The sequence below is a fragment of the Brienomyrus brachyistius genome, chromosome 11 (assembly GCF_023856365.1).
Source record: "Brienomyrus brachyistius isolate T26 chromosome 11, BBRACH_0.4, whole genome shotgun sequence".
NCBI classification, from domain to species: Eukaryota; Metazoa; Chordata; class Actinopteri; order Osteoglossiformes; family Mormyridae; genus Brienomyrus; species Brienomyrus brachyistius.
This window is the reverse complement of record NC_064543.1, coordinates 10,654,714-10,668,894: the sequence shown is the minus strand read 5'-3', so window position 1 is coordinate 10,668,894 and position 14,181 is coordinate 10,654,714. Positions and strand designations below refer to the sequence as shown.

The 14,181-nt window shown below is 43.0% G+C and overlaps 2 protein-coding genes across 3 annotated transcripts; one reads left to right on the top strand and one right to left on the bottom strand.

Moving 5' to 3' along the window:
- Nucleotides 1-4,555: 4,555 nt before the first annotated feature.
- On the bottom strand, nucleotides 4,556-8,308 carry cebpg (CCAAT enhancer binding protein gamma). 2 transcript variants are annotated; one of them, XM_049030041.1, is made up of 2 exons: nucleotides 8,135-8,308; nucleotides 4,556-6,458 (listed from the first exon to the last, which is right to left on the bottom strand). In XM_049030041.1, the coding sequence occupies exon 2, from the start codon at nucleotides 6,351-6,353 to the stop codon at nucleotides 5,910-5,912; it is 444 nt and encodes a 147-aa protein (XP_048885998.1). In that variant the 5' UTR covers nucleotides 6,354-6,458; nucleotides 8,135-8,308; the 3' UTR covers nucleotides 4,556-5,909. The 2 variants fall into 2 exon arrangements, with proteins under 2 accessions (XP_048885998.1, XP_048885999.1); XM_049030042.1 differs by lacking the exon at nucleotides 8,135-8,308 and adding an exon at nucleotides 7,518-8,119.
- A 2,882-nt stretch (nucleotides 8,309-11,190) lies between these two features.
- cebpa (CCAAT enhancer binding protein alpha) lies at nucleotides 11,191-13,043 on the top strand. Its single transcript, XM_049030034.1, has one exon. The coding sequence runs from the start codon at nucleotides 11,456-11,458 to the stop codon at nucleotides 12,347-12,349; it is 894 nt and encodes a 297-aa protein (XP_048885991.1). The 5' UTR covers nucleotides 11,191-11,455; the 3' UTR covers nucleotides 12,350-13,043.
- Nucleotides 13,044-14,181: the final 1,138 nt, after the last annotated feature.

The following is a 14,181-nucleotide window of genomic DNA, read 5'->3' as shown; positions in this document are numbered from 1 at the left end:
ATACGAGACTTTTGGCAATTTTTTTAATTGCATTAACAGATTTTTATATTTATATTTATTATCCAAATGTGGACCTTAAAAATGTCAGGTTTTACGACATTTTGGGGACATTTTGGTCCCCAAATGTGATCTATGCCATCCCACACACACACACATACACACACATGCAGGGTATACCTATCCTTATGGGGCCCGCTCATTCACTTCTTTGGGAAAAATGCTAACGCTAACTATGACAACCTTAACCCCCACACTGCCCTAACCATAACCATAACTAACCAAGCAAAATGCAAGAGTTTTTGCATTTTTAGTTTTTTCATAGTGACTGATTTTTATAAAATAGGGGAAACCAGTCCCCATAAGGGGAAAAAAATGGATATTTATCATGTTATGGGGACATTATGTCCCCATAAGGATAGGTATACCCACACACACACACACACACACACACACACACACACACACACAAACTACAATATGAAATTGGGTAGCTGCCACTTTAAGAAAGCCCATTGATAATGCCATCCTAAGACAGCCCTTTATTTAAATTAGGGGGTAAAAACTACATAAGCCACAACATAGAGAGTACGCCTTAGATTCACGATCCCCCACCTTCAACCAGCTGACCCAGTTTAAATGCTAACAAGATGATTAGTCCAATCATTGTCAAGTGTGCCGTTAATTACCTCCCACTGGCTAACACCGGTTACCACAGCAGTGGGCATAAGTGGCATAGCTGTCCCCATAAATGGTTAAATCATTGCATGGAGACCCAAAAGGAAGTCCGATAGCCTCTTCATGTAAACAGCTTCCACATGTCCAGAATTCCTGCACTCCTCGTGCATGTACAGTGCGAGACACACTCCACCTGTTTCTGTTTCCGCAGAAGGAGAGTGCATCTAACCGTGCCCTGCCGCTGAACGCTCTCCATTCGTACCGCCCTAGCCGCAGATGGGGCCCACATTGTTTCCCTCCGCCACGCTATATTTATCCAGTGTTATCCAGTGATAGCACAGACAACAGCTCCTTGAAACGTCAAGGATTCGGAGTCAAACAGGTGAGCTGGGACTGAGTGGGCCCCGGCGCGGAGCGTGCCCTATCTACCTAGTGTGAAGTGACAGTCTGTCTGAGTACTCCTTCTAACACGGTTATCACCAGCGTCTGAGGACACGGATAAGGCGCTGTTATCGACACCACAGATAAGGCCGGAGCAAACATCTTCCCTGGGGAGAAGGTGGACAAAAAAAAACTTCCAGGCACTAGATGACAACGGATTTCTTTGGCGATCGAAATACTGGAAAAAAAAAGTACACAAGAACACATATTTTTAGTTGACCGTGTCCGAAGATCAGGTGATTATTTTAGTGACGGTGGCATGCGGGACATTTTCCCAATAGATTTATCACAGCTCAGATGGGACAGAGCTCACTCTCTTTGGAAGGGTTAGGGCATCTTCACCCTAACCCCTAAATGGTCCTCATTTTTTTGCCGTTTGTCATTCCAGCTATACTTTCAGATGTGATTTTAATCACACTGCGAATAGTCACCAGGTATTTCCGTCTATTAATCTTTAATTTTTTAGTAGGATAATAGGCAGCAAAAGTTTCAGGACAGAGATACAGCACAGAGGTGCCCCTGCTCCACTGAACCTGCAGCTCTGTTAATGTGTAATACTGTAATATCCCTGACGCTGACCCACTTCTGGTTAATGTGTTACACGGGCACTCCTCTCTGTCTCCAGGCGAGTCGTGCAAAGGGGGCAGGTGGGTGCGTATGTGCGTGGTGCCGCTCTGCCGTGTGTCTGCGGGTCTGCCACCAACCCGCCATCTGGGCTGGCAGCCGCTGTCCCCAAACTGGCCACGTGCTGATCCACACCAGCTGAGTCTGGATACTGGTGATAGCCACCCCTTACCCCTCCCCCCCTCTCCGATTGAGAACATACAGTCAGCACTGCAGTGAATTACATCTGCATCCACTGGGGGGGGGGGGGGGGGGGGGGGCACTGCCCAGGGAAAGCGATTGGTACGTCACATTCACCCTCACCCTTTAAATCACCCTGCCTGTTTAAAGATGGACCTGCTAAGGATTTGAGAGCACTTTGCGGGCCTGATTCCCCACCGTCCTGCCTAGTTTACATTTGGGCTGGGACGCGGTCCAAGGCTCAGCTTCTCTGTTTCTCATTTGTGCTTCCCGAGAGCAAATTTACTCAGTGTATATTTGATAGTCCCATGACTGACCTCCTCATCGGTCCACCTCTGTCAAGAGCGATAAGGCATTCCTATGTAAACTCGTGCTGGCCAAATTTGGCGGGGAGGCGTGTAGACCGCGGAGGGACGCGGATGGATCGGGGGGGGGAAGGGGCGAGGGTGCAGGCTGCCACCTGGTTCACCGTGTTCCAACCCTGTTTCCAGTGTGCTGGGAAACCGAGTGGGTTTTACAAGCCGCAACGCCCTCCACCACACCTATGGTGTCTAATTATCCAGGACAGGTAGCCCCCCGCCCATGAAAGTTCAAGGTGCCACTGACCATGATAGCTACCCCCAGTGCCATTTTCAAGCTTAAATGCTTAAACATTTTAGTGCATTCGCCCCCTGAGGGGGAGTTCAGGATTCTTCCACTTGCTGCACAGCGAGATAAAATGTAGTTTGTTCCTGAATAATATGTAATCTAATATGTAAAATTGGGCAGGAGGGTCAAAGCTGACATTTTGTCAAGGGGCCCAGAAGGTGTAACTACGTCCCTGGTTATCAGAACCAGAATTCACTTTATTAGTTATGTACACCGGGACGTATTGGGGCTTCGTTTTGGCAGCACTGGTGCGTACATTCAGATGACACAGAACATAAATTAAGAAAAATAAAATAAGCAGAAATTATGTACCTGGCATGTCACTTCTAAACAAATTTTTTGAAAAATTCTAAAAAAATCTTCATTCCAATGTGCGGATTTGCTTCGTGTGCAGTTGTGACAGTCAGAGTGTGGAAGCTATAGCAGCACGGGCCTCTGGTTCTGCCTTGACAAAAGCGAGAATGGTTCTGGCTCGCTTGTGTCATGTCGATTTTAATGGGCCCGGCCTTCCAACAACAACATTTGAGCTGCCCTTAATAAAGCCTTTACTACATCATGTAAAAAAAAGGGTTGTTAGAGAATCCAACCATGCCCCGCCCAAGTTACATCACTCTAGAATGGAAAGCCGATAACTCACATCTTCATATATTACCTGAAGCAAGTTCAAATGGCTGATATTGGAGCAGGACAGGCTCCAGTGAGCACTGGGAGCTTTTGGGATTATATGCTGGCGTAGTTCGAGTGCCTGTGGTGGACTGAGGATCCCTGTTGCATTAATCTGAAGGGAAGCATCTCATTTTATTTTTCCAGTGATAAAAGGGAAATGTCCAAATATATGGGAACACATGCAAGGTGTATGCTGTGCAGTTTGCCCAGGATGAACAACCTTCAATTGGAAAACGCATTTGCCTGGGTCAGCGTCCAAATCCCCTCGTTATTTAGTCCAAGTGATTGATGACTCGGTTTTCTAATCCCCTTTTCTGCCACTAAAATAATCACAACGGACCTCTTTAGAAGTCCTTACATCCCACGTTGTGGTTGTGTACGTCTCCAGGACAACTTTGCAGAGAAATTTATTTTTTGGCAGAACAAGCCATGTTAAATCAGCGAAGGCTGGGAGTTCAAAGGGTGAATGGAGTGACCGAATATTTGCAGTGGTCACAGCCTGACTTTATTGTCCTGCATTTCTTCATGGCACCACCTCTTCCTACCTGGCCTGTTTGCGCAGGGCTTAAAGCAGTTGTATTCATTTACACAGCCTCTGGAATCAGATCCTGGTTGGGAATCGGGAGTGACAGAGCGGGATTTGTACATACGGTCCCCTGGCTCGGCTACACCTTACGAGTTCTCGAAAACATTCACACGCCGCTACGAGGGTATCCTTTTGATCCAGCTCGATTTCGAAACGCAGCTTTGTTTGTGATCAAGCTCTCCAGCTGTATGTTCTTAGTACGTGACTTTTTTGTTTTAATCAAGGTTTAATTGCTCTGGTATTTCCTCTGCTTTTTATCACGCACATTTGCATGGATAATGTTTTTTTTTGTGTGTGTGTTTCACCTTCTTCTAAATAACCATATTTCCAAATTAATGCCTTGCATTCTTTACTCCACTTAATCCATAAAGGTCTACAACCCCAACTCAACTGTGACTGCATTTGGCTTTGATTTTGAATTCATATAAATGAACCAGTAAATCAACAAAGCTTCATAAATACATGGTTTTAATGGTCAAGGGATTTCTAGAGACTGTAGTGTTGGACTGTGGCGTTGAACAGCAAACCCACACCCATCACATGTTTATCATCACGTTAACTTTTTTAATTGTATAATTACCATAATCTGTTTGGTGACCGAGGTTAATTGGACTTGCTGACAAATTAACTGAATTAATTGAGGTTAATCGCACTGAATTTTCCATTCATCTCGTCTTCTTGTTTGTGCCGGATCGCACATTGACACGAACTTAAAAATAAACAGATCGGCAGAGATTTTAAGCAAGGTCATTTATTTGATTTTAATTTACAGTTTATGCATCACACCTAACATTTTATTGTAAAAAAAGCATGTCACAACTTACAGACAAACGCTGCCCAGCAACATTCGTAGTTTAGTAAAATATATCAACCAGATCTCCAAATGGAAAAATCTGCCTTAGTTATTTTTACACATATTTCGTCCACATTATTACTTATTTTAAACCATCCACCTAGAAAATATTAAGTGTTACAATATTGTTCCTTGTTTCAGCAGTGCAAACAGAATATTTTGACAGCATTTATCATGCAATTGTTCAATACAAAATAGAAAGATTTGTAACAAAGACATACTGGAACACACCTCCTTTGCGTATCCTGAAGTAGTATTAATGGTGAGTTTTCTTCCTTTACTCAATGTCAGTTTCCTATAAAGAACGACCTGCTCGGCACGGAAATGCATCCGATGAAAGCTGCAATTCCAAATTAAGCGCGAACAACCAAAAAAGCGGGGACTCCTCTACTGTTCAGCACACATTCATACAGCCTGACAGCTTCCTGCCAGTTCAGGCCAGAACGCGTCCCGCTCTGCTCCCGGTGAATGGAACCACCACCGCCAGCGCAGGAAGAGCGCCGAACCCCAACAGACGATTTAACTGCAATTTTGATGCCTCGGGCAGTCACCAATCCATCCTGGCACTTGGCAGAGAAGCTTGAGGAGCAGAAATACCCTGAAATCCCCCCAAAAAACTCAGGAGCCAGCGCGCTTTCTGTATGTCAGAAGCCATGGTTTCATTTCCTGTGCTGTTCGAATGTTCCAAAACAACTAATCCGCAGAACAATTTGTCAAATGAACATTATGCAAAGTTTTAAGACGGGGCTGAAAGGGAGTCTTCTGCGCCATAACTTCGGATTGATTAAACTGATTTCAAACAAACTGCACGGTGGATGTAATCCAGTTAATCCTGATATAAATAGAGTGCATTTCTCTAAAAATGTATAAAAGATTGTATAGACCTAATCATTTAGGTCTTAAACATATTATTGACTAATCACTAATCAAATGAGGGTCTTCGCATGAATTTGATTGGTTTAGACGGACATGTTAACATAAAGGTGTGTTGCCGGGCAAACAGGACATGTCAAACGTCATGAGAACAAGCCGGTGTAGAGAGATAATGCATCGAGGGCGAGATGTCTCAGAAATGTTTCTCTAGAACCAAGAAGCGCTACGTGGAATCGTTGGTCTGCTGCTCAGCTGATGGAGAGCAGACTGTTCGGAGTGTAAAAAGCAGAGGCAATAAGAACGGCTCCAAATCCACCCCCTCCCCCCCATCACCCACCAAGCCTCTGGATTGTCCTCCATCTCTCATTGGTTGTTGTTGGTGCCAGAAGCTTCGGTGCCTGGCGCCTGGACGTTGTCGGCCAGGTTGTGTGCGTGCTCCAGGAACAGGTCCTTCAGCACGCTCAGCTCCTTGCTGAGCAGACGGATCTTGGCCTCCAGCCGCTCATTCTCCTCCTTCAACTCGTTGACCCGCTGCTGCGTATCTTGGGCCTTCTGCTTGCTGCGCAAACGGCTCTTCTTGACGGCCAGGTTGTTGCGCTCGCGCCGCTGGCGGTACTCCTCGCTGTTCTTGTCGGCGGCAGACTTCCTTGCCTTACTGGGGGGCGCGGCCTTGCCGCCTCCCCCGCTGCTGGCGGGCACCAGCTGCGGCACTTGCTGCAGACCGCTGGCGTGGGGCTGGCCCTGGGTCTGGATCACGCTCACGCCGTTCTGGTCTGTGGTCAGCTTCTGCGCGGGCAGCTTGCTCATTTGCGCCACGTGTCTGCCACTTTCAGCCACTAAGTACCCCAGTGTGTCACAGGGTGGACTTCTTTGGGGAAAGGGGATCACAGTAACAAAGTACTGTATAATAATCTGAGGAAAGACAAAAAGATACATATCGGCATTAAATTCAGCATATAAGTGAAACCTTTTCACAACTACAAAGCAACACAAAGTCTATTCTGGTTAATTAATTAGAGAAACAGTATCATATAAACTTCTAGCATGAATGTGATTATGCTTAAATCTTGGAATAATTAGTTCCTTTAAAATCCACATTTTTAAATTGTCTTAACAAATCATTTATTCATTTTCCCATAAATGTTCATAAGTAAGGGTGGCCTCGTGAGTTTGCGTGTTGTCTCTGTGAAGTGCGCGTTTCCTTCCACAGACCAGTCATGCAATTAGGCAAATTGGTCTCTTTAAACTGGCAATAGTGCCTGGTTGTGTATTCATTTATGTGCCGTCCAATGGACAGGCATCGCACCCCGGGTGTAGTCTAGCCCTGTTCCCTGTGCTGCTTGGCATAGGCCCCAGGCCTCCCGTGACCATGACCAGACTTAGCGTTTGGCAGATGAATGGATGTTCATCTAATAGAGTCCCTGCAAGACTGGAGCTTATGCCAAGGAAACCGGGTACAAGGCAGGAGGCACCTAGACAAAATGCCAGTCCATCACAGAATACGTACACTCGTTATGGGCATTTAGAGGGCTCAACTGCACTGTGAACATGCACAACCAAACGAGGGGGAAAAAATCACACCCTCAACCCTGGAGGTGTGAGGCTACAGTGCTGCCCACTGAACCGCTGTGCAACTCACATGCATATCTATATGTAGACATTCAGTCCATCTCCGGGCACACAAACTCAGTAGGGCCAAGAACCGGTCTCGAACTCACAAACACTTCGCCGCGTTTTAATCCCTATTCATATCATATCAATACATACAGCTCAATTTCTCTGGTGGGATGGCGCCACCAAACAAAAGAGCTTCGCTTCAAGACAAGCATAGCAGCGCACAACCTTTTCAACATGCCTTTCTCTGCAAATAAGCTGCCCAAGAATAAATCTGTAATGAGCTTGACAGCAGAAGAGAAATACTCGCTGTTTAGCGTGCGCGCGACTCTCACGCCGAGAGAAGCACCCGCTCACCGCTTCGGGCTCTCAACTGCCGCCGCTGACGTCACCGGCGCGTTGCCGGCGGATTGCGTCATCGCCCGCTCGCGCCCCTCAGTCCTTTGTGCCACCAGGAAGGGGAATTCCTGGGTCGCTCCTAAAGTGAGCCGCAGCGAACATGCAAGCGCCTCCCCGAGCGATCTAGACGACTATGTTCAGTTAGACGGCTGAAGGAGGGATCTGGGTCACCCACTCTTCTGTCATAACACAGACAGCTGTATAAGTAACTAACCGCGTCGCAGCTGAAGGTGGCAACAAGTTCCAAAGGAGATTAGCTAACTAGCTAGCTATGGACACACCGTCGAGATACGCCCACTGACTGCTGCTTAGCGACAGGGGGTACTTTTGATAACCTACATCTCACCAGCTATATAAGGGGGCTCGGACTCGTGTAAAACGGCAATTTTCACACATAACCGCATATTGTGTGTTTAGCCAACACGACACTTATAAAATATTTGGAAAAAAAATCATAGCTAACATCTGTCCCTGTACACACCACCACGTACGTGAAACAAAAAAAAAACAACCCAAATATGGCTCTAGCTAGACGGGATCAACTCTTGAAATACAACCGTAAATAGGCACATTACCTTAAAACGTGTCGATCGCACTAATAGTCCGTCGATGGTAATTTCTTAATTGAATCCCCTTTCTGTTAAAACTTTTGTTTCTGTTTTTGTTGGGAACAGACAGCCTCGCATGGCATTGCGAAATCTATTCACCATGTAGGGAAATGTAGCAGCTGAACCAATGGATACAACGTGTCCGAGAAGGTGACGCAACATGCGAACTGAGTGATGGCTCCTATAGCCAATAGCACGGCAGAGAAGCTTCTAGGGCGTTTCGTGGATTTAAAATATGACTCCTATTTTACAGTTATGAAATAGGAACGTTTACTGGGGTGCTAAAAACGGAAGTCTTATTTATTTTAGTATCCTAAAAAGTTAAAGGAGTAGAAGCCACGAAGGAGAGTGAGAAGAAAAAGTTAGAGAGTTAGCGAATGTTTGATCGATACGTATTTTTTAATTGCTGAAAGTTTCTTTTTTATTTATATAAAAAAACTCGACATCATTATACCTACATTTTTTTGTTTGGGGAACTAACGTCTTGTGTAGCTCTGTATTTTTACTTAGGTAGCTTACTTAACTGGCCAGCGGGATCACTCCCGCTGAACTGCAGCTCCAAACCACAAGCTGAATGCACGTATTTCATATTTCTCATAAGATATATATGTGTCAGTCATTGCAACTTATTAAGCTTTGGACCAAAATTGGTGTCCAGTGACATTCAACACTTATTGACACCATACAATTGAACTGTAAGTTGTATTTTACATTAAACTATGCTTCTTATAATCCTAATCAATGCTAGTCAGGATTTCCAATGTATCACGAGTGTAATGCTAGGTCAGCAACTTATTTGTAACGATTTTATATGTTTCCCACGAATAACCAGCTTCATAATGAAATAACAAAGAATACTGGAAGCTGTTGTTAAAAGGACTGTTTTTCATGTTTTCTATATTTTATTGCATTTTCAAGGAAGTGTGTAGGGAACCCCCTTTTAATGTTTACAGTTCAAATAATATGTTTCGGGTCCAAATTGACAAGATTACTGAGTTCTGACGAATAGGCGTTTCTGACGTCATTCGCTTGGTACAGAAGTAATTTCACGAGACGCCCGTGAAGCGCAACATCTGTGAAGCCCCTGGGTCTGTGACCCTCAGCCTCTCCGGCAGAGTTCGTTTCACTAATGGTACGATTTCGAACCTACAAACAAAAGTGCCTAACTTGTCAGTGTTAATGGTTTTTAACATTTACCTGATTTCTTTAACATACTAGATAATATCTATTATAAATCATTTATCATCTGATTATAGAATAATTTAAAAGAATGTGGATTATATTTGCAGTTTCTAATTACGTATTTGTTTTTAGTACACTACATCGTTTTCCCCAGATCCTGTTACAATATCCAAACGATTAACTAGAGCCATATACATTGTTCTTCGTGAGACAACAGAGGGAGCCCTGAGCAGGCGAGACTCGCGCACGCTGTTTCCTGCCCAGTGCCTTCAAGTATTACATTCTCTGACGCGACACACTGTGGAAGACAACCTGAGGACATTTCCCTGAACGCGTTTTCATTACCCTTGTCATTGTTATTTGTGTAAAATTAAATTAAATACAGCAAACTGCAGGAAACTGGTTCTTCTGTGTTTCTTTAAGTTACTTGATATTGTTTGGAAAAAATGCTTATAGTAGGCCTATATGGAGTTTTACATATAGCATGAATTTGTTATTTATTTATTTTCTAAAAGCACAATGCAATAGCATCCATGTCGCTACAGGAGATCTGGCTAAGACAGCAATAGGCAATAGGATGCACACAGTTTGTGGTCTCCGGTTTTAAATACACCGATCGTAATTATTGGTTCGGCTTGTTTTATTTATCTTTACTTACAGTTTAATGCACACATGTCGCTATAAGTTACTTGATTACACCAGTCACATAAATGTGTTCTATGTGATCATTAATTAATTAACACTCTTAAATAATGAATAATACTGTCGTGCAATCAGGAGTCCCCTGTTGTTATAAATGAAAAGACCGGCCCGATAACGAGCCACGCAGGTATCTAATCATGTGCATTTCGAGAGTTTCAGCAAAACGAGCTGCACGACTGGGGTGGTCACGTTGTTGTACGTATATGGAGAACGGCATTAAAACACAATGCCACTGGATTCACCCGACGGCATATAGTATAATATATTACACAGAAAACCAGCATTTTCATGCTGTAGATGATCTGGGGCTATAACCAAAATGCTCCCAGATTAGGTGATTAATATGAACTTCAAGGTTGCATGCTTCTGCCAAAAAACGTCGTCTCATTCGACGACGTTTGTTTAATTAATATAATCAGCAAGTAATACAGCTCTGTCCAAAGCAAACAACGTATGCAATCTTTTGAGCACGTACTGTGCATTTAAAATGTGTTCTACTTTACAGCGATACATTTAAGATACATGGCAAGCACAAAGGACTGCAATGGAGTATCAGAATGCTCATATATATATATATATATATATATATATATATATATATATATATATATATATATATATATATATACACACACACACACACCTTGGCGATGTATATATATGTATGACAAGATATGCAGTTACTTCTGTTATAAATTTATATGTAGACACATGACGCATACGAGTTCAAATGATTTTCTAGCCTACAAGAATCAATTAATCCGTAACTGTCGACCATTTTGACTACATAAACTCAATAAATTAGCATACTTTTCACTGTTATATTAGGACAGACTCTGAGCTAATGTCAACCAGTCGATGAAGACCTGCACGAAATTATTATAAACCGAAAAATTGAAATATAAACTATCAAGTACTGTTTAGGTAATTGGTTTTTAAATGTTGATTAGGTTTAAAATAAACTCTACTGATTATGCCAAATACTTCATGGTTTTAAAGTTTTTTTAATTATTTAAATGCCAACAGCTCAATCGGCTGCGCAGAATAATCACCGTGTAGTGGCTGTGAGGGTGGCGCTAGGACCCAGGAGATGCCGCCAGATAGTATATAAATAGGTTAAGTTCAGAGAAGTTAGTCAGTAGTGATCTACGACTGCTCCTAGAGACTACTAGTGGAGTCGATGGTACTTCTCTGAGAAGCCATCCACTTTTCCAGAGCGCACTGCCAAAGGCTTCTCGGTCTTTGTAGCTACGGGTAGCTGTTGATCTCTCATTCACAGTTTGCCTAGCGAGAACACCTGTAGTAAACTGATTTATTCACCTTGCCATTGCGGCTTTCTCCGGTACTGCGACCAAGCTGGATTCCCGGAGCTCTTCACCATGTCTGGCGGGTTTTAGATACTCGATGGAGCAACCTAACTTCTACGAGGTCGCCTTTCGACCCCCGATGACCAGCCTTCCCCAGAATCAGCAAAGTGCCTTCTACTACAAAGAACCTCCAGTTTCTGGAGACCTGAGTGAAATTTGCGAGAACGAGAACTCGATTGACATCAGTGCATACATCGATCCCGCTGCATTTAACGACGAATTTCTGGCAGATTTGTTTCACCACAGCTCGAAGCAAGAGAAAGCCAAGCTGGCCACCGGTGATTACGACTACACCCACGGCAGCAGCAACGCGCCTGGGGTTCACCAACAAATTTACGGCTGTATGGCGAGTTACATGGACTCAAAGGAGGAACCAATGTACGACAACACTTCTGCCACAAGAATCCGACCTGTTGCCATCAAGCAAGAACCAAGAGAAGACGAAAACGCAAGTCCTTCGTCCATGCCACCAACTTACCATCATTCTCACCATCATCACACCCAGCATCTACCACATCTCCAGTACCAGGTCGCGCACTGCGCGCAAACTACCATGCACCTCCAGCCTGGCCACCCGACCCCTCCGCCCACCCCGGTGCCAAGCCCCCACCACCAACAGAACAACCTGCCAGGCGGATCGATGAAGATAATGGGTGGCAACGAGCGGGGAAAGACCAAAAAGCATGTCGACAAGAACAGTCCAGAATATCGCTTGCGGAGAGAGCGAAACAATGTCGCCGTGAGGAAGAGTAGGGACAAGGCGAAAATGCGCAATGTGGAGACGCAGCAGAAGGTGATAGAGCTGACAGCTGACAACGATAGACTGCGCAAGAGAGTGGAGCATCTCACGCGGGAACTGGAGACTTTAAGGGGCATCTTCCGGCAGCTCCCCGACGGCTCTTTTGTCAAAGCCATGGGGAACTGTTCGTAAAAATGAACCCGAAGTTCGTAGGACTTATCGGACTGTTTTAATTGTATCTTGTTGGATCTTCACAATAGATCTGACAGATTCTCTAAAGGAGCAAGGCAGCTGAAATATACATGTATGTGCCTTTTGTACAAAACAATAAGCTCGTTTTCACAAAAATTTAGTTGTGTATACTGTGTAAACAGTGGATGTGCGATTGTCTTTTGCCTTAACGTAAGAATATGCTTGAATGTGTGTTTTTAGCTATGCAAAACATATCAGTGCATCAAAGGTAGGCTATAAATTTCATGTTAATCTGTCTCGTTTTAAACAGCATTTTTGGATGTCCTTTCTACTCGAAATCGAATATGAGCTGTGTCGTTTTGAACTATATTAAACTGTCCACAAAAGTCCATAGTGCTTTACGGTGGCGCGTTTTCCCCCAAAACTGGATAGATAAGTGCAGAGATTCGAATTTGACATGTATTGACCCCGAATTAAATCAAGCAGTTTTAGCTTCATGGTACAAAACACCCTTTCTTACATTATGTCATGAAATTTATTTGATATTTTTGGGAAGTGTTAGTCTGAAATATATGCCAAAGTAAAGGACTGGAACGCAACTGCAATACTGTGGTATCTGCTTGATATAAGCAGTTTGTATTATGCACTATATGTCGTCAAAATGCGGCGAATAAAGCACATTGTATTTTGGAAATTGTCATCGGCTCGGGTACTCATCTATTGAACGCCTCTCAGTGCGGGCTTTATAGGGTTCAAGCTTTATATTAATGCTGTATTTTTCAAAATGTGAAAGGTGCATCTAATACAACGTCTGTTGCCGAATTCATGATTTTTCTACACGGAGAACACTTCGTGGTGCTTTCTCACTCGTTTTCGGTGAGATACTGTTTCAAGCCTCATATCTGAAGTAAGACGAACTGTGTTTTTTTAAACTATCATACTAGGGCAATAGTCGGAATTCAGTGTCGGTTGCTCTCGTCTTTTCACTGGTTGAATGTTTTCATTCTACAAATATACAGTAAGAGAAAAAGCACTTTTTCTTTTTTTTTTTTTTTTTTTTACAAATATCATATTTCCAATGTAATACAAATGTTTAAATACATTCTAATTGTAAAATGAACATTATATGCCAAAAAAATCATGAATTCTAATAAAGAACATTGTTACAATGTCTAGTGCTTTCATCTAGTGTTATTTAAATTGTTCAGTTCTTAAGCATATTGTAATGTTTACGTTTTGCATGCAAATCGTGGAACAGATAATTCAGAACTTATAAACCCATAGGCAAAGTACAACGAAAACAGTGCAAATCTTATATTTTAATCTGTATGCTTCCTTTTCCGTTTTATTACATTTTACGTCAGGCCAATCAACAAATGATGGACCACGTGATTGCATACTTACTCTGTCTACAATTTATTTTTTTTATGTAAAATTTAAATGATAATTTCTATGTTCTCCATCCCATGTTTTGGGTAATACATTTATTTCTGAAATCGTCACACTTTAGATGTGGTCGGTAGGTGGCGCTTGTCAAGCGTTTTGTAAGTGTTAGTTAACTTCAGGCAATTAAATATACCAGATGAAACAATATGTTCTCTTTACAAATTCCGTTTACTATAATGTATTGAAACAGATACACTGTAAACTTAAGTCTAAAAGAGCTAAATATGATTGCATAGTCTCTAGATTTCACGGATTATCCACGTACGTACGTATAACTATATGTTCAGGGCAAGCGGGAAGGTGAATGGATATATAAATAAATTATACAATTTCCCTAAATGACAAAAACTCTTCTTATGTGTATGTGCAACTTATATCTCTTATGA

Coding starts and splice junctions, on each gene's coding strand:
- cebpa (XM_049030034.1), top strand. CDS start 11,456: ATGGAGCAACCTAACTTCTACGAGGTCGCCTTTCGACCCCCGATGACC.
- cebpg (XM_049030041.1), bottom strand. CDS start 6,353: ATGAGCAAGCTGCCCGCGCAGAAGCTGACCACAGACCAGAACGGCGTG.